Source organism: Microchirus variegatus, assembly GCF_963457635.1.
Source record: "Microchirus variegatus genome assembly, chromosome: 23".
NCBI lineage: Eukaryota > Metazoa > Chordata > Actinopteri > Pleuronectiformes > Soleidae > Microchirus > Microchirus variegatus.
Window position 1 is genome coordinate 13,262,753 of NC_139824.1, and position 25,083 is coordinate 13,287,835.

Below are 25,083 nucleotides of genomic sequence, written 5' to 3' on the forward strand. Positions count from 1 at the left end.
TTTAAATATATTCATGCATATTTTTCAGTCAAGACTCTATGTACAGAATTGAATACCTCTTTATTAAATACCTCATCAAGACTTTTTAATACTTTTTAAGGGCCTTCAATTTCCCAAAATGAATATATCGACCTTTAATACTTTTTAAACACCCTGTCCAAAACCTGTACATTTAACATGAATGTCATGTGACCAGTATGTGTGTGGGGAACGTCTGCCAGACGACATGTGAGCTAAAATGTATGGACATACAGAATTTTAAGATAAAAGACGGGAAAAAAAGAGTGTAATTTTGTAAATTTCTTAGAAATAAAAGTAGAAGGTTCTTTGGCTTGTCCTCATAGGAGAACCCTTTTCATAAAGGTTCCACCTAGAACCCCTTTAAAACCCTTTATTGAGGAAAGGGGTTTTAAAGGGTTCTCTGGGTCAAAATCGTTCTTACTGGAACCATTAGTGTTACTAAGAACCCTTTCTTCAGGAAAGGGTTTTTCAGAAGCAAATGGTTCCAGGTAGAACCTCAGCCTTTGTAGAAGGACCCTTTTGGAACCCTTATTTCGAAGTGTATATAATGTATCTACTGGACATGTAAATCCTCTGAGGCTGGAAGTGTGTGTAGAACTCTGTGCAGCCAAGAATAGAACACTTGGCCGCCTTCCACTCTTCCGGATACTGTTGCCATTGCCTGCACTCTCTTGTTTTTCAGAAGCAAATGGTTCCAGGTAGAACCTCAGCCCTTGTAGAAGATAAGGGTTCCACAAAAGGGTTTTTTGTGGAACCCTTATCTGAATCTGCAGATACTCAAAAAGCAAAGAAACTTTTTTTTTTTGAAAAGAAGTTTCAATCACCTCTGCAAACAAAATATGTCAATTTTATTCAGCATTAGTGTTTTGTTTACATTGTTCTATGTACAACATGGACACACATGACAGGAAAAACGTGAGGACTTTCTGTCATTCTTTTCTTTTTTTTTTTTTTAAATCAAAAGAAAAAATAAAGTTTAAAAAAAACAACAACGAAAAAAAATAAGTGGAGACATCTTGTTTTTAGGGCGGAGGAAGAACAAAGACCACAGAATACACCAGGAAGTTAGAGACGACGACGAAACACAGGTGGAATTTACTTCTTTTTTTTTTTTTGTTAAAGACAGAGCAAAAGAAAGTACTCAAGCGGATGAAATACAAACGACACAAGAACACCGAAGGACAGTGACTTAAAGGAAACGGGTAGGTGAGCTAAAAACGACATTAATACTGAAGTTAATATACATATACATATATATATATATATATGTGTATGTATATATATATATATTCTCCTGACTCTGGTCATAGCTTGTGAAGCACCTGCAGGACCAACCTGGACTTAACAGCTATGGTTATTATAACTAATGACGATGATTCAAGTATAAAAGTCGCAGTTTAAAAACAGGTCGGGGGGGGGGGGGGGGCGCCGTGCAAGTGTCGTAGCTCACAGAGAAAGGTGGGGGGGGGGGTGATGGAGCTTCTCTCAAGATAGCAAACGCGTTCTACGGAAAATGTTGGTCGGGTGTAAGGATGGACGTTTTTCTCCGATAGATTCGAATTTGCAGTGTTGTTTTTGTCTATAGGTGAAAGAGGTTGCAATGTGCAACTTTGTAAAATACGCGTATATTTGTTGGGGAGAACAGTGTGTGCAGCACAAACAGGAAGTCCAATGTTCACGACAACCCGCCGCTTTGAAATGTCCATAACCGAGATACCGAAAACGACCTTTTTGCCCCATAATGTTTTGTGCTGCCCCGAATTTGTGTATATAGTGGATTTACATGTCTATTATTAAACCCTTCCCTCCAACTGCACTTAAATTAATTAACCAGACATGGAGTGAACCCCGACATTATGTCGAGATGCTTTAGGAAAAAAAAAAAAAAAAAACTCAACTAAGTTCAGTCTTATTGAAAGAGAAATAAGGAATGTTTCATGGCCGTAAATATAATTCGATGAAACAAACTCAGAATAAGCACAAAGCTGCGTTTTACAGGGATAAAACACACAATCTGCCCTGGTTCCATCCATAAACTTCAGCTTAAGATCTATCTATCTATCTATCTATCTATCTATCTATCTATCTATCTATCTATCTATCTATCTATCTATCTATCTATCTATCTATCTATCTATCTATCTATCTATCTATCTATCACACACATGCACTCACACAGTGGTATTCAAGTATTCTGCATACACAAACAGGATGAGAACCATTCACGCTCCCACACGGTTAATAGAATTGTTTAATGTCAATCTAAATCGTAAATAGGCCTTTAACCCCGACGAAGGAAAGCATTTTTAAAACTAGCAAACGTAAGAAACACGTTAATTATACGACAAATAAAATCTCGAGAGGTATAATGTACAGAGCCAACAGTCACATTTTTTATTTTTATTTTTTTTTTAAATGGCAATAAAAGTGATGAATCACTGATTAATAAATAGAATTAAAACACGGGACTGACGGAAGCGAGAGGTCAGTGACTCACCGCGGACCATCTGACTGGATGAGCTGGAGCACATTCCTGAAGTGGCCCTGCTCATCCGCAGAATCAACAGGAGCTCTGAAAAAACCCGTCTTCGTACCGAGAAGCAAACAAAACAGCAGTGTGGTCACAAATGTCTGATTGTGGGGGGAGGGGGAGATAACTGTGTCGATGCGTCAACAACTGTCTTTTTATTCTTTTACTAGTACTGAAGGACACAGTGTTGTGTATGTGTGTGTGTGTGTACACCATGTTGTCAAACCACTAACACATGTAATAATTTAAAATTCTTTCTTTTTTTTTTACAGGAATAAATAGATTTGTCCTCTATTTACATTTTTTCCCACCAGACACCATTTTGAAGCTTAAAGTTAAAACATATTAAATCCTAAATAAGTTAATTCTTTTTGTCGTCTTGCTTTGTTCTGAGGATGTTCTGAGGGTTGAGTTGGCGCTCAGGTTTTTTTTTTTTTTTTTTTTTTTCTCCCTCTTCATCTTTCCAGTAGTAGACAGAAGACAGCACCACGTAGACCCAGATGCGTCTTTCCCACGATGTTTCTTCCTCGATAACGTTCCGATTTGGTTTTTGCGATGCAATTGCTGCTGTTGTTGTTGTTGTTGTTGTTGTTAAAAAAAAAAAAGTCTTCGTTAAATTTGCCTCAGTGCACATACACCAACACACATCCACACACACACACACACACACAGATTCTAAGCATCCAATTCCTCGCTCCGTCCCCACAAAACGCGTTTAGTGTTCTTCTACAACCCCTTTTGCTCACTCCCGAGTAGCAGTTGCCTCTTGACACAGACCTAAGAACAGCTTTTTCCTTCTCAAGCTTGCATAAATCCACTCAACCAGAAACCTAGAGCTGAGTCCTGGAGGCAACTCCTTCCTCATCTCTGTTGGCCATATTACAAAACATTAATCAATCTTCTTCTCATTTTTCAAGGAGCCGTTGCGTTTGTGTTTCCCGTTGGCCATGCTCTCCTTATGGCAATGTCCGTTGGCCATGTTAGCGTCCTCCCTGGTGTTGGCGCCTTCTCTGCTTTGGTCCCTGGACTTCCCTCTCAACCGGCGCACCAAGTGGCGCAGAGCGAAGACGGCGAGCGCCAGAGCAGCCGCCACGGTGACGAACACGTCCAGCAGGAAGTACTGGTAGGGGGAGACCTCGTACACGGCCGAGCGCAGGTGGCTGGCGCCGTTGTGGCGCAGGATGTAGCTGATCCAGTACGCGGCTCGGGTCACGGGGTGGCCTGGCTGGTCTTTGTGGATGTTGGAGAGAAGACTTGCTTGCTGGCGGTACCTTCGGGTGCAAGGTGGAGACAAAAACCACACAGAAATTAAGTCTAATTAGACGACATTTAAACTATTAGGGCAAAACACGATGAACTATTTAAAGGAGACATAGTATACCCTATTTTTACAAGTTAACCTAGTTCCCTGGTGTCCTCATGAACATGCTTTGGTCAAAGAACCTGAAGGATGAAGCACCATAGCAGTTCAATCGCCCTGCCTGTTAGCTCCGGCAGCTAACAGCAATTAGCATTAGCATGTCGCCATAGAACCATATAAGGTTCTTCGGCTTGTCCTCATAGGAGAACCCTTTTTGGCTCCAGGTAGAACCTTTTAACCCTATTGGAGGGTTCCACCAAGAACCCTTTTAAAACCCTTTATTCAGGAAAGGGTTTTTAAAGGGTTCTCTGGATCAAAATGGTTCTTAATGGAACCATTAGCGTTACCAAGAACCATTGCAAAACCCTTTCTTCGGGAAAGGGTTTTTCAGAAGCAAATGGTTCCAGGTAGAACCTCAGCCCTTGTAGAAGAACCCTTTTGGAACCCTTATTTCCAAGAGTATATAAAATCTATCCAGTGGGCACGTAAATCCTCTGAGGCTGGAAGTTTGTGTAGAACTCTGTGCTGCACTGTGCATCCAAAGATAGAACACTTCGCCGACTTCCGCTCTTCCGGATACTATTGCCCTCGTCTGCACTCTCGCATTTTTTAGAGACAACAATTCCAGGAATGTGTCATTAATCCCACATATAAGTATTAAAATGATTTTTTTTTAAAAGTTGATTTTGCATAATATGTCCCCTTAAAATAATTGAATTACATATTGTATGTAAATCCTGAAATCTAAGTGTTGCAATGCCATGAATAGTCACCAGATGGCAATAATGAACACTGACATGATAATGCAAAGCTGTTGTGTGTGTGTGTGTGCGTGTGTGTGTGTGTGTGCGCGCCTCCATGGAGGAAATCTCACCTGGTGTCTTTGATGACACTGGTCAGGGCTTGGTACAGATCCTCCTCGGTCATGTACTTCCAGTGTAACATGATGCCCATGCCTTTGGCCGACACGCGAGTCATGGTGTCATAATGGTCTCCGAACAGCGGCACGCCCACCACCGGCACCCCGTGGTACATTGCCTCGTAGATGCTGTTCAGACCGCCGTGGCTCAGGAAGGCCCTGGTGTTAGCGTGGCCTGGAGCGAGAGAAGTGTATTCGTTAGTTTTTTGGGTTTTTTTGAATTCGTGAAATCGTGCAATAGATACGACAGACTAATGACGGTGGGAGAGAACTCTTACCGCTAAGAGGAAGAACAATGTGTGAGGCATTTTAACAGTTCCAGTAACCTAATGCCTCAAAGGACGCACATAATCAGAATTCATTTACTTCCTATTATTTAATAGCTTTGACAAAGTAGCTCTATGCAAGTGGCATGTTTTGTGTGTCTTTTCTAACCAGTGTTTGTGTTTTGATGAATCACACACTAGAATTACAACAGAAATAGAGATAAAAAAATGTATTTGTTTTGTTATGACTATTTAAACGTGTCTGAGAGGCAAAAATATTTCTCAGCATCTGCAGCCGTGGTTAACCGACTTGGGCGATTGCGCCGTCACGGGCGACAATGCTTTGCTGTCAATATCGCCCTGTTGTCTAACATTCCTCTGGCTCACGACTGACTGGCTCACAAAGCCACATTCTGCACACTGCTGAGGTTATTAAACAGGTACGAGAGAATCCCTCCCTCGACACACCCCAGAGAACGTCTTGCATTAAAAAAACAAAAAACAAATGGATCAACATGGTGTCAAAACATGTCCTGAACCAGAGATGTTAAGACATTTCAGGCTTATGCAAAGCTTGTGGGTTCATGGTAAAGGGTTTAGCAAACAAATAAATGATATTATCATACGTTGATTCAGTTGATTAATACGATCAGATAGAGGATAGATCGATACGATATGACATACGCTCACCTAATAAGTCATTCTGAGGCATCCAGTCGACGAGTTTCGTGTTGTTGCCAAGGTTACTGGGAGGTACTCCAGAGAATCTAAAGGAAAGATGGAAGGAGATGCAATCAGAGGCAGTTGATATAACATCTTAGTTCTATTTTTGGCTATATATATATATATATACGTTTTGTTTCTAACATGATGACATTCAGCCTTGTGGAATCAAGTCAAGTTCTTTGTTTTCCAAGTTTTATTTTTTTTCAATTACGTCACAGTAAATGCATTCATAAATGTCCTAAATGACAACCAGGTAGTCTTCACTATACAGTAGCTCTTCAATAGCTAAATTCTGGTTCATCCATGCTATATCCATGTTATATTTCAGTTTGAACAAATGTATCTATCATTTATTAAAACCAACAAAAGCTAAATCATGCGATGACACTCTGAAGTGTCTGATTGCCAGCGGGGGGAAGCCACGTGTAAATGTTACACCGCTTTAAAAGTTTGATGACGGTCAATTGATAACATTCGCGTCATTAAAAAAAAAAAATCCTACAATAGTGTCACGCGATGCAGCGGCGTTATTAAAGTATCGAGTGACACAAGACTGCGGTCGGACGGCGACGTTGGGAAAACAATGGCGCCTCGTACTCTCAACAGTTAACGATTGACTTGAGACTCAAAGGAGAAAAGACTCTTACGTCTTCTTTGCTTAACCACTATCCTCATGCTTTGCCCATTTGGCCACATTCCTCAGTTGGTGGCAGGGGGGGGGGGGAACTGGAATGTCTGGTTATCCAGCATTAGAAGTATCTGTTAACTTGATTCCAGAGGACTTTTTCTTTACATTAAAAAAGTCCAGGGACCGAAGCAGAGAAAGAAGCTGGAATGGCGATTCATCACAAATATTGGCATGCACATTTTGTTTTTGGGGAATTTCGGATGTTGGACGTAGAGCTGGAACAATTAATCGATTATTTATCGCTTTTTCATGATTAAAGCGGACCTAGACCGGAAGTTCAAATTAACGCTGTTTTTTTAGTGTGTATCTGCGTCATTACCTTGTTTAAGAAGCCCTGAAGGTTCTAAACAAACAGTTTCAGCCACTGCTGAGAACGCTGTGTTTTATTGTAATCTCGGGCAGGAACAGCGTCAGAAAAGAGGATTTAAATCGGCTCGTTTACAGTAACTAGGAGGTTTTTGACCATAAAAACAAGTTAATGTATGTAAGCAGACCTCCATAACTAACATATATGTGCAACAGGACCACTCTATGTGAGCTTTAAAACAAGATTTCTGATTGTTTTAGTTTCTTAAAACTGCACCATTTTGGGTTTGTGGACAGAACGTCGTCATTTCCAGGTTTGACAAACACTGATCAACATTTTATGGACCAAACCATTAATCGATTATGGAAATTATCGTTAGTCACAGCTCGAGTTGGACGTTTTTACTGAGCCGTTCATTGCAACACAGCATTTTATCCTTAAATTTGCAGCTTATCAAAATTATAACATTTTCTGCTTTTTATAAAGCGATAAAATGAACATTGAGCAGACTTGAGCTCAGCCTATTGGTCAAACCCTCAACAATATTCTCTCTTTCTCATGTGGCCTCTTGGGAAATGCCCGACCCTGATGTCCATACATTTGCTGTGTGATGTAAATGCATCTGCTTATGTACGTATGTGGCTGCGTGTGTGGAAGCATTTATCCTGCACAAATGCACGCTACAATTCGACCTCCATTTTTCTCCGTCTCCTTCCCCCTCCAAACCCGAAACTATTTCATCTCTTTCTCTCCGTAAACAAAGCACCGATTCAGCGTCCTGCCAATCAAAGGCTACATTCATGCAGCCAATTATCAATGACACGATTCATTTGGCTTGGTCCTCGTCCCTCGTCGGCCCTCTTCCTTTTCCATCGTCTGAGTTCAGACGGTTCCGCGAGAAGCCACTTTCGGATGATTTCACCTCACCTCATCTCACCCGACCGGGCAGAGCCGATCGCGTATCTGTACGTGACTCATCATTATTGTCATATCTAATGATCACAGGTCAGCGCTCGAGAAACAAATGGGTGTGTTTCATTCCATTGCCCCATAAAAAAAAGAAATGCTTCCTCGGCGTGTCAACAGATTTCATGCCAGGGAAATTCTTACCCAAAACAACACACAAGTCACAACACATGACGAGCGTTCTGACATCCGTCGACTTCAAACACTTCATACCACACGGTCTGATCCTCCCGAGTCCAATCAGTGACTCAAAACCTACAACTCAGTGATTCGCAAGTGTTTACAGCACAAGCATCGTTGTTCTACACCAAAATAATGATTCACACTCGAGGAAGTCCTTCTATTTTCGATTGTTTTATGTCAAAAGTGTAATATGTTGGAACGAAACCATATCTTTAACTTCTCATCCTTGTATTACAGTAGAGTAGTTTATTCAAAGCTAAATATCTTTGCTGGTATCATTTGGTAACTCTTGTTTAACTATGGAGCAGAAAGAACTACACTCTTAGAAATAAAAGTGCTAAGTAGAACCATATAAGGTTATTCGGCTTTCCTCATAGGTTAGTGTTACCAAGAACCCTTTTAAAACCCTTCATTCAGGAAAGGGGTTTTAAAGGGTTGTCTGGATCAAAATGGTTCTTACTGGAACCATTAGTGTAGCCAAGAACCCTTGAAAAACTAATGGTTCCAGGTAGAACCCTGGTCCTTGTAGAAGAACACTGTTGGAGCCCTTATTAGAGTGTATAGCAGAGTAAATATTTAACTGAAAAATATGGATATATGCCATTAATGCGGGGGATAAAGCATATTAATTCAATTAAAAATAATTATTCTATTCTATATAACTATAGTGTTAGGTATACTTATGTGTGAACTACCCTTACACTTAAATCTGGAGTGATAATTAATATCATTGGTAAAAAAAACCTGTGTTTATTGAACTATTTCCACAAATATGTGCCATGAAAACAGTCTGTAACACCAGGTTTGTTCAAGACATGACATAAGACTATAAAGGTGGTGACTGTTTTTGCACCGTACTGTAGATATGTTACACATTTTATAACCTCTTCCATGCAATAAAACCGCAAAGTTCTCAGTATAAAGCGCTACATTCCGGCAGCTCCTCAAAGAGCAATCTCCAAATAATGTTTACTATACTGCGTATGGATCAGTTTGTGAAGCAGATTCAATTGAAATGGATCAATGATTCAATCCGCAAAGAAGACAGTAATGCAATATAACGACGGTAATTAACATTAAAAAATAAACTTCAAAGTCATCAAGGAGAGATCAATTCACCATTTAATTAGACATGATGTAATCTGTGGATTAAGCGTGTGTGTGCAGATACAATGATAATGCACCAGCCGCTATAAGCTCTGCAAACAGGGACAGGTTAACCATTAACACAGCCCAGCTTTATAGATATGGGCATAGAAGTAAGGGACTATTTGGGGGGACAAATTTTTAAAATATGTACTCGAGCCTATGGTCAGATACCAGAATATCTTGACATGCACAGTGTGTATGGATTAGACATCAGTCAATCTGGATGTCAGGGTCACAAAAATTGACGAAAGCCTTAATGGTAATGGTGTGAGTGAATGCGGTCGATTTAAACATAGTGAAATGAGAGTTAAAGATTAACACTTTCGTGGGTCAGATGTCAACCATTGTGGCTCAGTCTCACTTTCCCCCACCGCCTGTTACTTTGAGCATTTTTCCTGCTGTGCGGTCATAAACAGTGACCGCACAGCAGACCTGTTTTGGAACTCTTCCGTGTCAATGATTGCTAGAGATAAGATTTCCATCGCACCTACAGTATCTGTCAGTGGCACCGTTTAGATAACTATGAAGAACATCATGTCATCAATTAATGCTGAACTCTACAGTCTGCACTCTAGTGATCTGAGGAGCAGTTACAATGCAGCACGTACACATTATGTCACCTTAACACTGGTCAAAAACACGATGTAAACCTACACTCTTAGAAATAGAAGTGCAAAGTAGAACCATATAAGGTTCTCTTATGCTTGTTCTAATAGGAGAACCCTTTTTGGCTCCAGGTAGAACCTTTTGTAGGGTTCCACCAAGAACCCTTTTAACACCCTTTATTCAGGAAAGTGGTATAAAGGGTTCTCTGGATCCAAATGGTTCTTACTGGAACCATTAGTGTAGCCAAGAACCCTTGAAAACCCTTTCTTCGGTAAAGGGTTTTTCAGAAGTTCAAGGTAGAACCTCAGCTCTTGTAGTAGGACCCTTTTGGAACCCTTATTTCTAGGAGTGTACACCTATGTACATATTCCATTAGCATTTACATATTCCAAAAACCCTTTCCCAAAGAAAGGGTTTTTCAGAAGCAAATGGTTCCAGGTAGAACCTCAGCCCTTGTAGAAGAACCCTTTAGGAACCCTTATTTCTAAGAGTGTAGGTATAAATGGGCTTGGGAATGCTGTTGATCATCTTCTTTTAGCAGGTTCAACCACGTTCGCAAATTCTACACTAATTATTTTTAGTGTGAAAAAAAAACACTTAAGACCAGGGCTGAACAAAAATAATCAATTCCAATCAATTCCAGCAAAGGCTGCACTTTAATTGGTCTACTTCTGACTGCTTTATGTTCTTAAAACAGTGAACACTGAACTGAAACTGAATTTAAAAAATGGAAGTGGAACACAGAAATGCAGAAAAACAGAGCTGTCGGTTTACGAATGACTTGGTAAAACTGCCCAGAGACTAGATCGTCTACTATGAAAGTCTGGTACATTTATTGGCCTCTTTAGTGCGTATTTACTGGCTGAAACCGATGACCTCCAGTGTCATGTGGGTCACGCCACTGTAATGACACCTACTACACGTTATTATCTGCATCTGGATGAATCACTTTTATGCAACTCTGCCTAAAAAGTGGAACAATGGCTCTGTTAATTGCTGGGGTTGTTATCATTGTTTTTGGAGACGGAGGTGATGCGGCGCTGACTGAGTTTGAGTTTGACTGGCACGGCTGTCGCAAGGTGTAACCATGCTCTTTACTCTAATGCACTCACACACACACACACACACACACACACACACACACACACACACACACACACACACACACACACACACACACACACACACACACACACACACACACACACACACACACACACACAGGAGACAGATTCTTTTTTTGTTTTCTTTAAAGAGGGAGTAGCGTGAGAGAACCACAATTTTAACAACTACTTCCTTATTATCATAAATTGCTCAGTGTTGATTGACATTGAGCAAGGAGATAACTGCGTGTATGACACAGTGCATGCAAGAAATAAATGTTTTATTCATGCTTTTGATGTCTTCTTCTTTAATTTGGCCTATGTTTTGTTTTTCTGTGCATATACTGTAGTGTGGAAATGCATCTGTGCTTCACTGGAGAGAATAAAGAATGACTGATTAGTGTTTAGAATTATGCTGGATCAACCTGATAACCTGAAATTACCTGAAGCAAATCCTACTTTGACCTGTACTTTGGCCTCTTGAGGCTGAAGTCTGTCACAGAGCATAAACACGTTTATTTCATAATAAGTAACCCGGAGTATAACTAGTGCAGCAGATGCCGGCGGGTTTATGTTCCACTTATTTACACAGCGAAGAGCGTTCACATCCAGCGCCGCGGACAGATGTGTGCACAAAGCGGGGGTCAAAGTGAGAAAATAGATACTTTACCTCCAGACGACGCGCTGGGGCAACCTGGCGAGGGCTCCTGCCAGTTTGTGAGCGATGTCATGAGAGAGGTACTTGACCCCGGCTCCGAACGACACAACCACAAAGCCATGCTCCGCTGTGTCATTCACCCATGCCTCGAAATCCTGGAGAAACACAAGAGGAAAACGATTAAATAAAACCTACACTACCATTCAAATGTTTGGGCTCACTTAGAAATGTCCTCATTTTTGAAGGAAAAGCTTTTTTTTTTTCAAATGAATGTGCAATGTGTAATATTCTGTGCAATTTCACTCTTCTCCCTGATAAATGTGCAATACATCCCAGTGCAAAACTGCAATTCTCTCTCTTATAAAGTTGCTGTATATTTGTTATTCTTTTTTACATTTCTACATCTTCTTTTACATTATATTTTAATATTTTTTTATACTCTGTATAGATTGTGCTCTATATTTATATTCATATTTATACTTAAGTTTGTGTTCCTGTTTCTTAAAACTGACTCGCAGAACCCGCACAAAATTTCCAATGTGCTTGGACTGTCTGTTTAAGCTCAAATGGCAAATAAAAACCTTGAACCTTGAATTAAATTATTCAGAAATACACTCTATACATTGTTAATGTGGTAAAAGACTATTCTAGCGACAAATGTCTGTTTTTTAATGGAAAATATACATAGGTGTACACTCGTAGAAATAAGGGTTCCAAAAGGGTTCTTCTACAAGAGCTGAGGTTCTACCTGGAACCATTTGCTTCTGAAAAACTCTTTCCCGAAGAAAATGTTGTTCAAGGGTTCTTGGCAACACTAATGTTTCCACTAAGAACCATTTTGATGCAGAGAACCCTTTATATCCCCTTTCCTGAATAAAGGGTTTTAAAAGGGTTCTTTATAAAAAGGTTCTACCTGGAGCCAAAAAGGGTTCACCTATTAGAACAAGCAGAAGAACCTTATATGGTTATATAGCACTTTTATTTCTAAGAGTGTATAGAGGCCCATTTCCAGTGTTCCAATGGTACGTTGTGTTTGCTGATCGCGTTAAAAGGCTATTGGATGATAAGAAAATCCTTGAATTTTTTTTTTTTTTTTTTTAAATACAACACTAATTTGAGGAAAGCTAAGTGAGGTCACATGGACTGACAGCGGGTGTGGACAGTTCTGGGAGCGGCCATGTTGGAGTGACAGAAACGGAGGCCGAATTTGGGAGGGACGCCAATAGTCCAGCTGCGGCAACTAAGGCTGGACCTGGCACGGAGCAGCCTAAGGGGCACACTGGGCTCTGTGTCCCAGCTGCACAACCCTACTGTCTCTACAACGCAGCCTCAGTGACCCCATAAAAGAGTCTTAGTGTCCACAGCACCCTGCCCGGAACAATGGCCTCGTTCTCCCTCCACTTCCATTATAACTCCGTCCACACAGCGCGACACAATGCTCTCTATTGGCAGGGACGGCATTCCGAAATCCTCTGCAGTAGATACCGACAGCCTGCGCCCTCGGCATGCGAATGCTGGACTAAGCCCCGTCACCGCCCGCCTCTGCTCTCCATGAATCCCCTTCCTCTCTGATCAAAAAAAAAAAAAAAAAAACCCTACCATGTCCATTCAACCCAAACCCATCCTCACCACCGCCGTCATCTATAAAGGCTCGCTTTGTAGCGGAATGTGATACGAAGTGGTAGCCGAAGACAATGGGAACAAGCAAGTGCAGACACAAAAACGCTGACTTGCTGAGACATTATTTTATCGATTTCCAATTCAATGGGGGGGGTATGAGACATAACTGTGACCAATGTTTAACTTTTCAACTCGTTGAAAAAGAAATTACCACACATTTGCAATGGTCTCACAAACACTGCATCATGTCGGCATTGTGCTGTTTTACGTCACCGGTCGCACAGAGCCCTCGTTTTATTTTACAACACAACCCCAATGAAAGCACGTCATGGGGGAAATATGGATGTCAGAGGATTAATAGGACAGTCTTGAAGGATAAATGTGTGTTAATTGCTCGGATATGAACTGTTGGACATAATATATTATTTATAGGGCCCTACTGATTCACTTACTTAGGGTTAGGGTTAGTATTTTAGTCTCCATTGTTTTCCCTCTGTTTTGAGCTGCATATTAATAATCAGGATTGATTAAAGATTACATTAAATACTACAGGAATTTAATGTGAAGCACCAACAGCAGACATTAATGCCAGTTTACTTATCATGAGAATAAAGAATATGTAAAATGATAACAGGGTATAAAATGACTTGCACTGTGAAAGATGTTATCTATATCAACCACTCCTACTCCCTTGGACACACAGATTATCAAAACACGCTACAAGAAGTCCTTTTGTGGATAACATAACAACTTCTGGTACTTATCAGTACTAACCTGAGGCAGTGGGTTGGGGGGCTGGGTGAGGATGCCTCCTATATACACCACATGTGGCAGCGTGGGCCTGGGGAACTCCAGGGCCATGTCGGTACACAGCATCCACAGCCGGCTGCCTTGGACCAAGTCGGCCATAGCGACTTGCGGCTTCACTCCGTGTTTCTTCATAATCCTGTCGTACTTGGGCAACGCGATATAGTGGACTCCGAATCGCTGCACCAGGTAAACAGCAGTGTTTGTGATCCTCTGCAGCAGAGACATGCGATCCGTCAGCAACGAGTTGAACTCGGGTACGTAGGACAGCGGGGCCGGGGCGCCGACTTCGGCGGGGTACCACAGACCCGTGCTGAACACGGCGTACTTCACGCCCAGGATATGAGCGATCACGAAACCGCACATCTCGTTGGGGTCCACGAGCAGCAGGTCGAACTTGGCCTCCTTGAGGCGGGTCATGACCTCAGCGTTGCCAACGACGGCGTCGCAGTTCTGAGAGTAGTGGTCAAGAATGTCAAACAGTTCCAGAAAAGTCGGATGGCCCGAGAAGATGTTACTGACTTTGGACTGGAGGAAATTGTCAGCCGTGCTGCTGTTAAAGATCCCGGTGTATCGCTGAAAGTGGTAGTCAGGCGAGTCGGGCACTTCGCGGCCTTCTGACACCAAAAAATGGCTCTCGTGGCCCTCCTGGAGAAGAGCCGTTGCCAAAGTCTTGAAGATGTAGAGATGTGATTCAAACATGATGGGCGGGACCACGATCACTTTTGCACATGATGCACCGGGACACCAATTGAGGAGGCCAAGTAGGAGGAATAAAGACGAGGGTAGTAGCATGGCTGAAATAATAAAGACACAAGTGGTGTTAGCAATGCATGTCAATGAAAAGCTATAAAAACAATACACATTTAATCGAAGACATCGCATTTTTGAATTAAAATGATTAGGTTTTTCGTGGGCATTCGCACAGAGTTGGATAGAAAATAATTAACATGTTAAAGATGCTATCAAAACAGAAAATGTTTACTGATTGTAAATCCTGTCTGCACAGGGATGCTCTGTCAACTTTGTCATTAATGCTTGATGATTTGAATGTGGAATATACCCGTTTTGTTATAGTTGCCTACAGTGTGCGAAATACCCATAAATAATCCCATCTCCCATTTGTTGCACAATACTGTTTCACCAGCCCAGGTGCCACACTGCAGTATTGGCTATTTTCCCTGTCAGATGTGGGCTTGTGTGGGCCTTTTCCACAGCGCCATTTGGAAAGCAATTCATTAAAATATTAAAAATACAAAATACATAATACATAATAACCAATAAGTTGGTCGCGTTGCCTTGAGGAGCAGACACGACAGCGCCAGAAACTTTGCAAACAATTTCCTTTCCCTAAACGTCCGTCAAATTGAACACGGGTGCATTCAAGGTGTTTTTCTAGCGTAGGAATTTACATACACACCGCGCCGTGCGGCGCATTAATCGTTTTTCTTCGATTATAATGTTTTTATGATCGTGAGAAAATCGAAATCATGAATAAAATTCAATTAATCGTCCAGCCCTAGTTTAGACCCCCCCCTCAAATTTTGCCTTTGAGCCTTTCAGGGTGTATCAAGTGTTAATCAGGGGGGTCTAGCCCCCCTAGACCCCCCTGTATTCCGCACAGTGGTTGCCTACTAATTCTTCTTTTGGGTGTAAAGGGTAATAAGCTTGTGCTTCAACATACATCTTTTCAGTGTACAACTTTTTTAATGTGGTCTAACAAAAGGTACCATGTTGATTTCCATCGATGCGTTGAAGAGCAGGTACAATATCATTCCACCAGGAATTTCTGGGATTTTCTCTTCGTCCCTGGTCATCGTGCACAGTTTTCATGACATGGTGTGGGTCGCACCAACGTCATTCTAAACCTTCATGTTCTTTTAGCCAACACAATGACCTATTATCTCGGTATCTTGGGGCCGTATTATAGCCTTTGTGCACTATGCCTACACTCGTTCTCCTTCTCACTTGGTCTAATCTTGGACACTTGGACACTGGAAACGTCTTTAAATATCCTTTTAATCACCTGTGTTGTTTTTGTGTTTATGACTCTTGACATAAAAGAACTAAGAAAGTGATGCACCAAAAAACTCAAAACATTGGAAGAGCATTCCAAATCTCACATGAGCTTAAGTTATTACATTGCATTCCAACCAATATAAAGTTTACGAGTACAACGCATTCAGACAAAGCCAAAGGAAACTGCTGTGCACTGACCGTGAAAGAGGACTCTTGCCTAACTGTGACAAATACGTAACCAGTGGAATGTAAGTGGAAAGATCTCTCTTATAAGGGAGTTTAAAGGTTCACTGTGCATTTTATTCCACCGGATACTTGGGAAATGGAAAATCAAATATGGATCGAGATGTGACTCGAGAGTCCAATCCATATGTGGAAAAGAAACACTCTCTTATGACACACAGGTGTCTCTGGGATACACAGGTGTCACCTTAGTAACCTGGTTTTTAACACTGCTAAATGCATTCGAAAACCTATAGAATAATGAGGCTGTTCAAATACAAAAAGATTCAGTTACAAAAGCCTCTGTGCATACACCATTCCGATCCTTTGAGTCTTTCATATTGAAAAAAAAACAAAAAACTTTCAAGGCCTTTGAGGCCTCATTCATTGAAAGTGACACAGTATAGAATTATGGACTTATATTATGGTGATTTAGGACTTTGAACTGTGAAGGGCAGGATTGCGCCTGCAGTGTGAAGTCTGCCGGAAATTATTAGAAGAAGCAGCAGCAGCAGCTTCACACTACATGCTGAACATATACTGTAAAAACTTTTTGAAAAGAAGCAAGTGCTTTCAACGTGCTCAACCTTTGCTTGTCGGGCCAGAGAAGTAGGTCAAACTCCCCATTATCCAGAGAAAGCTGAATTAGTTGGTAAAGGAGAGGATGCACAGCGACACAGGAAGGTTTTTGAGTTCATGCAATTCATGCGTCAAGCTGCAGAAGCTGGTGTGAGGGAAACGCAGTGCTGATAATCCATTGTTTTGATTATATTTCTTAGTATAATGTGTTAATTCATTCAGTTGTCATAGCAGCTACCAGGTTTTTGGTTGCTTATTAACAGCGGACGCAACAGGAGCACGAGCTTCAAGCGCCTCAGGCTTCATCCTATGTTTTTTTCAGTCCATCTTCAGACAACTATTGTTTTTCTTTTTCTTCTTCTTATTATTATTATTATTGCCATGTACCCCGCCCTATATCAGCTGAGATTGGCATCATTGGAACCTGCATGTGAAGGATAAAGCCGTAGACAATGGATGACCCTTCAACAAATCATAGGGGACGGTTTTCAGCTCATTTCTGGCTACAGTTTCACATTTTTTGATTTGTCTACTTTTCTCCCAAAGGGAATGAATGGAGAGGGCGGATCAAAGACAACAGAATGAGTACGTAATATCAATCCAATCCAATTGATTTATAAAGCACGTTTAAAACAAAACCTTTGACCCACGTGCTGTATGATAATCGTGCAAAATATCCAAACATAAAGCCACAGAGAACAGAGGTATTTTTAAAGCCGTTTTTAGGACAGGAAGTGATTAGGCCTGCCTAATGTTTAGCAGTATTCAATTCTAATACTGTAAAAGCACTATCCTCCTGAGGTTCTTACACAAAGACACGTATAAACAAACAACAACATCTTTAAAGTGGATAGGGATACAGGCTTGAACTACTCAACAACTGGACCCGTAGACTGGGGAGCATTAAGAATGGAAGTGATGATGCCAAAACACAAGGACACAACGCTTTTAACAATTTGATGCAACGACCTCTGGAAAATATTGTCCTTTTTTTGGGGCTTTAACTGTGTACTGTAATGTCGTCAGCTGTCTTTTAGCACACCAAGAGACACCCGCGGCTCGTCTTTCTTCGACTCGTTTGCTCTCCTGCACCAAGTCTGACAGCTCAGGTGACATCATTTCTACCAGGGCTGAGGTGTAGGTTTTTTTCGGGTGCCTGGGTTTTAAGTGGAACTGCAGCATCCAGGGTTACTGCGCACAGGGTGGAGTGAAAGTACGAGGTCAACTCCTTGGTATTTAATGAAGAGGACTACGAAATTATCCGGACGCCAGCTTTAAACGCAGAGGTAAACAGAAAAGCAGACGTGCAGGCTTTAATCGGACCAGATAGAGAGAACTATCAAAGAGAAAACAGGCATATGGTCAAAGAGCACTGCATCATAAACGTCCAGATTAGAAACAGATATGACACATGACATCACCAGGCCAAGAGTATGCCCCTGACCATATCAGGGACTAGCCACACACAGTAATCAGACTTTGAATAAAATGATGTAAGTATGGTAGTCTAACTAAGAATAGTTTGACTTTAATGACACACAATTATACTAAAATCTGACTTTTAACATGCATGTAGTTGCACAGAGTGAGTCTGTGGCATCCCAAACATGCATTAGAGCGCAATATTTCAGATTTCCCAACTGCTTTTCCTTGGGAAATATACAAATCCTCTAGTTCAGGAGTCGGATCTTTCAGGACTTTTCCAGTTGATCCCAAAAATAATTGAATAAATGAATCACAGTCACCTTACAGTATGCCTCATAAATGTCTACACTCTTAGTAATAAAAGTGCTAAGTAGAACCATATAAGGTTCTTCAGCTTGTCCTCATAGGAGAACCCGTTTTGGCTTCAGGTAGAACCTTTTTATAAAGGTTCAACCTGGAACCCTTTTGGAGGGTTCCAACAAGAACCCCTTTAAAACCCTTTCTTCAGGAAAGGGGTTTTAAAGGGTTCTCTGGATCAAAATGGTTCTTACTGGAACCATTGGTGTTACCAAGAACCCTTGAAAACCCTTTTTTCGGGAAAGGGTTTTTCATAAGCAAATGAACCTCAGCCATTGTAGAAGGACCCTTTGGAACCCTTATTTCTAAGAGTGTATGAAGGTTTTGTGATCGCCTTCTTCTCTCTTGAATCAACTGTAGTACTGTCGTCGTATGCGTGAAAGCGACCAATAAGTTATATAATGGTGTACGTGTACATGGCAGCAGGCTTAACTTCCCTGTTTAACTTCAGACTACAGTCGGAAAGCATAGGGGAGCTGCAACTTCCAGGGCCAGAGCTATAGCTACTTCAGACAAACTCCCTTTCTCTAACAGACAGATAGTGAACACACAGACGCAATGCTCTCTCGAGAGAGGAGTCTGGCATTTCTTTCATCCCAGGGGGCAAAGAGCAATACACAAAACTCTGCAGTCGCTGGCCTCACGTGTCTCTCACACAACACAACACAGACCGTCTCTCGGCTCGACCGTCACCTTGATCCCCACTCACACAAGAGGCTCTTGAAGGCACCGCTGCTCTCTTAACAACAATAAGCACTTCACAGTTAACTCTTATCAGTGGCATTACATATGATCTACTGATCATAAAATGTGTTGGGGTTTTGTACAGTTCTTTAAGTGAAGGTCAATATGTCAGAGTTTACATAAATAAAAGGTCTTGAGTTGGACGTACTTTGGCTTCCTGTCTCTTAATGTTTAAATAGGCAGATCTTCCTATTGCTCAGGGCCAAGGTCAAAGATCTTGGGTGAAGTTAACCTAAAATGCTTAATTAACTAACTGATGGTCAATCATTAGAATCCCTACTGACAATCATTAAGTATCACACCTCTTCCACAAGTCAGAGATTCATCCAGATTATTTTGAAACAGTCTTTGAAGCTTGCATAGTGTTTGCTTTACCGATTAGTGTGGTAAGGAGGAAATAAAGCCCTGACAACCTACAGTTGAGTATTCTCTGATGATGCCATTACCATTCCATCTGAATCTACACAAAAGGGCCTGGCCTATTGTTTCTTAAGATAGCATCTGCACAGGATTATAGTATACCAACCACCTGTTCGCACATAATATGGCGTTTCTCTTTGAAAAGACCTGTGGCCTGGTAGGAAAAGGACTCAATACGGACACATACAGTTCAGTATTGTCCCTAGGATATCGTTAACAACACCTCTCAGTCCAGACTGTTGTTGGTAACTATAGAAACCAACCAGTGTCTACTGAGGGCCCGTGATGCATCATGACTTGAGTTACTAACATTGGAGTCTGGTTACCGAGCACACAGGGAGGGATGAGGAAATTGTGTGAATTAAGCGAATTAAACAATGCAAAACAATAAGCGGATCAGGGTGGGGACAGAGAGGGGAAATAAAACATGTAGCATACTGAAATACAAGTCATAATAAAGTACATCATATAGATAAATAGTTGTATGTAATGTAATCAGTGATTCAAAAGCACATTATAAGAGCTACTACATGGATTTGTTTGTTGTATAGGGCACTATGTTTTATGGAAATTGCCCTTTATTTGCATTAAATTGCATGGGCAAAAATTGAGAATCGGGCCGTTTGTGCCACTAAACTGCCACTTGTTTTCTGTTATTGAAAATCAAACCAGTTGTCCATAATCGTGTTGTCACAGTGAGATGGGTACTATGGTGAAGATGCAAGGAGTAGAAGCAGCAATTGGATTGGATGAGTTCAAAAATAACATCCAAGAGAGGTGAAGACAAGAGTACATGCAGTGTGGAGTGGGTGGAGACGAGTGTCAGGGGTGCTGTGTAACAGAAGGACAGCAACAAAAGTGAAAGGGAAGTGCTACATGAAGGCAGTGAGGTCATTTATGTTCTCTTAAACATGTTATCTCTGCAATGAAATTCTCCTTTTCCATATTATACCCTGGAGACACGAGCACTGTCTAAAAGACAGGTGGCAGAGCTGAAGATGCTGAGAGCCAATCCTAGCTGACCTAAGACAAAAGGCAGGACACACCCTGGACAAGCTGTCAGTCCATCAAGACCAACAAGCATTCACTTGTCACATTCACACTTAGTCAAATTAGAGTGTTCAATTAGCCTAATATGGACTGTGGGAGGAAGCCGGAGAACCCAGAGAGAACATGCAAACTCCACACAAACCGTCATGGTATCACGCTCCATAGAGTTTGTGTATTTTTCTTTTAGATAATTGCATATAAATGGTCTTAACTCTACTTCAACATGCCCAATAGTTGTTGCAGTTGAGGATATAAGTTTTCCATCTATTAACAATAAAAACTCCTCTAAATACATCAGTTGTGGTCTTGATTGTTCCAATCGAGTAAAAAGGTGCCCAAGACCTTCAAAAGTAGTCAAGACCGGTGTCGGTCTCGATTACTACAGCTCTACAATTTAGAGTGACACGTGACGGTAATGATGATGCAGTGATGATCGCTCTCTAATGCCACAATCATGACCAATATTCTCTTGATATAGCACAGCAGGGGGGGAGCAGCTGTGCTGCTAACACAGCAGGGGGTTCGTGAGCTCCGCGAGTCAAACACAACACAGTCCAATCAGGGTTTTTTTTTTCCCTTCAAGGTTAGTCTGACAGTCATTGTTTTTGTTTTGATTTTTTTTATTGAAAAACCAAGACTTTATGATAATTACATTCAAAACTACCCGTTGCCTGTAGGGTAAAGCATCTTTAAATGGTCGCCAAGAGCAGAAATGTGCTATATAAATAAATACAGACCATTTACCATTACACATATGAGCTACACTGTTATAAATAAGGGTTCCAAAAGTGTTCTTCTACAAGGGGTGAGGTTCTACCTGGAACCATTTGTTTTACAAGGGTTCTTGATGGTTCCAGTAATAACCATTTTGATCGAGAGAACCCTTTAAAGCCCCTTTCCTGAATAAAGGGTTTTGAAAGGGTTCTTGGTAACACTAAGGTTTCACCTGGAACCAAAAAGGGTTCTCCTATTAGGACAAGCCGAAGAACCTTATATGGTTCTACTCTAGCACTGTGTAGTGTAGTGAGAAACGGCAGAATGATGATAAACAAAATCTTGACTCTTCATATTTGAAAGTCTACAGAAGGTTGGGTGCTAAAATAGTACTTTGTATAAAAGTTAAGCAGGTCTACACTCTTAGAAATAAAAGTGCTAAGTAAAACCATAAAAGGTTTTATATCTTTGGGTTGTCCTCATAGGAGAACCCTTTTTGGTTCCAGGTGGGATCGCACCCTCCCAAGAACCCTTTTAAAACCCTTTATTCAGGAAAGGGGCTTTAAAGTGTTCTCTGGATCAAAATGGTTCTTACTGGAACCATTAATGTAACCAAGAACTCTTGAAAAACCCTTTCTTTGAGAAAGGAAGCAAATGGTTCCAGGTAGAACCTCGGCCCTTGTAGAAGAACACGTTTGGAACCCTTATTTCTAAGAGTGTAGAGCATTTAGATCTTGAGTTTTGTAGAAGACAAAAGAAAGTGGAAAAAGCGCAATGGTTTTCCTTTGTCATGCATGGGACAAGAGTTGTTTATGATAACAACATGCTCTTTTAGCCTGCCCTCATCTCTTCACGCTTTGTCAGCAATTGACAAGAAGAAAACATGATGACGATAAGAGAGGTCTTCTTTTCTTATCGTATAACATGTTGAGAAAACACTACTCATTCTCTCACATCGTATAAAAAGAAATTCATACTGTTATTTCTCTTTTGTTCCAACACATAACTTTGGGCATACAATGTCATTTGCAAGATAGCCTACAGGGCATTCAGCACAACATCTCATCAAGTCAACAATACAGACCAAACAGAAATTCCGCATTCCATTTGAAGAACAAATTAGGATTTTTTTTTTTTTTTTTTTTTTTTCAATGAAATGTTTCCTGTAGCCTTCGATACTGTTTCATCTCTCATACCACCTCCACGGTGGAGCCATCGACACACAGAAACAGGTCAGACAGGCTTTGACTTATCATGTGCACATAGCTAGTTGCGGTCGTGATCCTTTTTTATATAGCAATAGAACGGTAAGCGACATAAATTGGAGCCAACAGACACAGACAAAGAATTTCTATCGGCAACAGGAAACGCAAAGGAGCTCTCGAGAATGAGAATGGTATATTTTGTTTTACATACAAATCTGTAGTTAAAGAAAACGTTCATTTATAATGGATTGAGCACACAAGTCCAAACTAAACTACTACTCGAGATATGTGTATGAGTGACTTTGTGTGGTTCATTCTAGGTCAGTGTTTCAGTGAAACTAAATTGAGTCGGTGGCTGACATTTATGTTGAATACACAAAGAAAGGACTGGGTCTGTATGAAAGCGAGATCCTTTGACTTTTTAAAGATCCCTTCTAAAAACTCAATAAAACAGCGCTTCTTTGCAAGATAGGGTGAAATAATAATAATAATTTTAAAAATGATTATAGCCTCTGTATCCTGTAAAACGTTTTACACACGTGTATGTAGCCAGGGCAGTTATCCTAAGGATGACATTCACTATAGAAAATAAGCAAACAACTTAAATAATTGTGTACACAACGTTTGAGTGACAGATCTTCCCTGTCTAAGCAAATTCTATCCCTTTTATCCCTGGTCAAAGGCACTGCCCACAACAAATACAGGCGTTTTGAATGCTCAAACAACACTGAACTGGGATTCAATTCATCTCTCAATGAATCTTAACTGCCATGCACTTTAGAATTAAAGGTACAAATTGGGCTCTTCACCTGTTCCCTGCAGATTTTTCATTAAAAAAAAAAAAAAAAAAACATCAGGTGATCGTTTTGCATGAGTCTTCACTGTTTAACAGGCTTTGGGGTGTGGTTCTAACTTAACTCTCTGAACACACAATACAGCCCAGTGAGCATGTGGAGTTTGACAGCAAACCAATGGGTGTAATGGAATTATAAAGTGACATTTGAGAGTCAGCGAGCCATGACTGGATTCATTGATTAAAACAATGCTATAATGCCATATAATGCTATAATGGATTGAAGCTTTTTTTATATATCAAAACATGATTTTCCAAATTGTTTTAGCTTCTTAAATGTGAATATTTTCTTGGTTTCTTTGCTCCACATAACAAAGAAATCATTCAAACTGAATCATTTTGGTTTGTGGACAAAACGAGGCTTTTTCGAGAACATCGTCATTTCCAGCTTTGACAAACACAGATCAACGTTTTTTAACATTTTCTGACAACGATTCATCGAGAAAATAATCGACAGGTTAATCGATTACGAAAATAATCGTTAGTTGCAGCTCTAAGATATATATATATATATATATATATATATATATATGTATGTGTATATATATGTATATGTGTATGTGTATATATATGTATGAATATATGTATATATATATATATGCTGTGAAAAAGGTGTGAGCATTACATAAATATGTTATGTATGTTATATGTTATAACTCTTTGACAGCAATATATAAGACCATTACAAACCTAATGCCAATGACAGGACATAAAAACAAAAAAGCTTGTGGTGCCCCATATATACATATACATATACATATACATATACATATACATATACATATACATATACATATACATATATTTGTACAGTCAATATAGTTTAGATGTGTTTGGGATTCGCATTGTTTTAATACCAATACTACATGGTAATAACAAACTGCCTGATAATTTACGTAAAGTACGTGAACGCAACACAGCAACCTGAATACACCTGTGTCTCAGGAGGTTGCGGCTCTCGTGCCCTGAGAGTTAAGTCCAAACTACGGGGTGGGGGAAGCGCTAGCAAAGAGTTTTAATGTCTATATTATTAAATCACTTTTGATAGATATAAAGAAAGTAAGTAAGTACGGAAAAGTGAGTTTTCTGTTTGAGAAAAGCAGGTTTCGGTGCCGCTGCTGCACCTGTCGTGACACACACCTGGCTAGCTTATTTTTCACCCCCCCCCATTTTTTTTAGCCTTACCTTACGACTCAGTGAGAAGTTGACGGGCGGTTGGAAAACTGAAGTAGTCCTAATTGTGTGTTGGAAGAGAGCTGAAAGTGTCCGGGGGGGGAAAGATGAGGTCGACCGGTGAAGAGGACTGTGGACGTGTCCCCGGGTGTCGAGGACGGGCAGAGGGGAACATTAAAGTCGCAGCAGCGTCTTTCACACAGCGGAGAAGGTAGGAGGCGGGGACATGAACGCTGCGTTTGCGAGATGGAAAGAAAGGGAGTGGCAGTGAAGGGAGGTGGAGGTGGTGGAGGAGGTGGAGAGGGGGGGAAACCGGAGAGGCGGTTGGTTGAGTAAAGTGGAGTAAAGGTGGGGAGGGGAGGAGGGCGAGTATCGGGCCACATTGGCCCTACTGTTGCCTCTGACGCAACTGG

The 25,083-nt window shown here is 40.8% G+C and overlaps 1 protein-coding gene across 1 annotated transcript; it reads right to left on the bottom strand.

Moving 5' to 3' along the window:
* Positions 1–2,390: 2,390 nt before the first annotated feature.
* On the bottom strand, positions 2,391–24,817 carry ugt8 (UDP glycosyltransferase 8). The gene is made up of 6 exons (XM_083909222.1): positions 24,683–24,817; positions 13,877–14,706; positions 11,495–11,637; positions 5,787–5,863; positions 4,786–5,005; positions 2,391–3,822 (listed from the first exon to the last, which is right to left on the bottom strand). Exons 2-6 carry the CDS (start codon positions 14,702–14,704, stop codon positions 3,441–3,443), a joined length of 1,650 nt encoding a protein of 549 aa, XP_083765348.1. The 5' UTR covers positions 14,705–14,706; positions 24,683–24,817; the 3' UTR covers positions 2,391–3,440.
* Between the last annotated feature and the right edge of the window lie 266 nt (positions 24,818–25,083).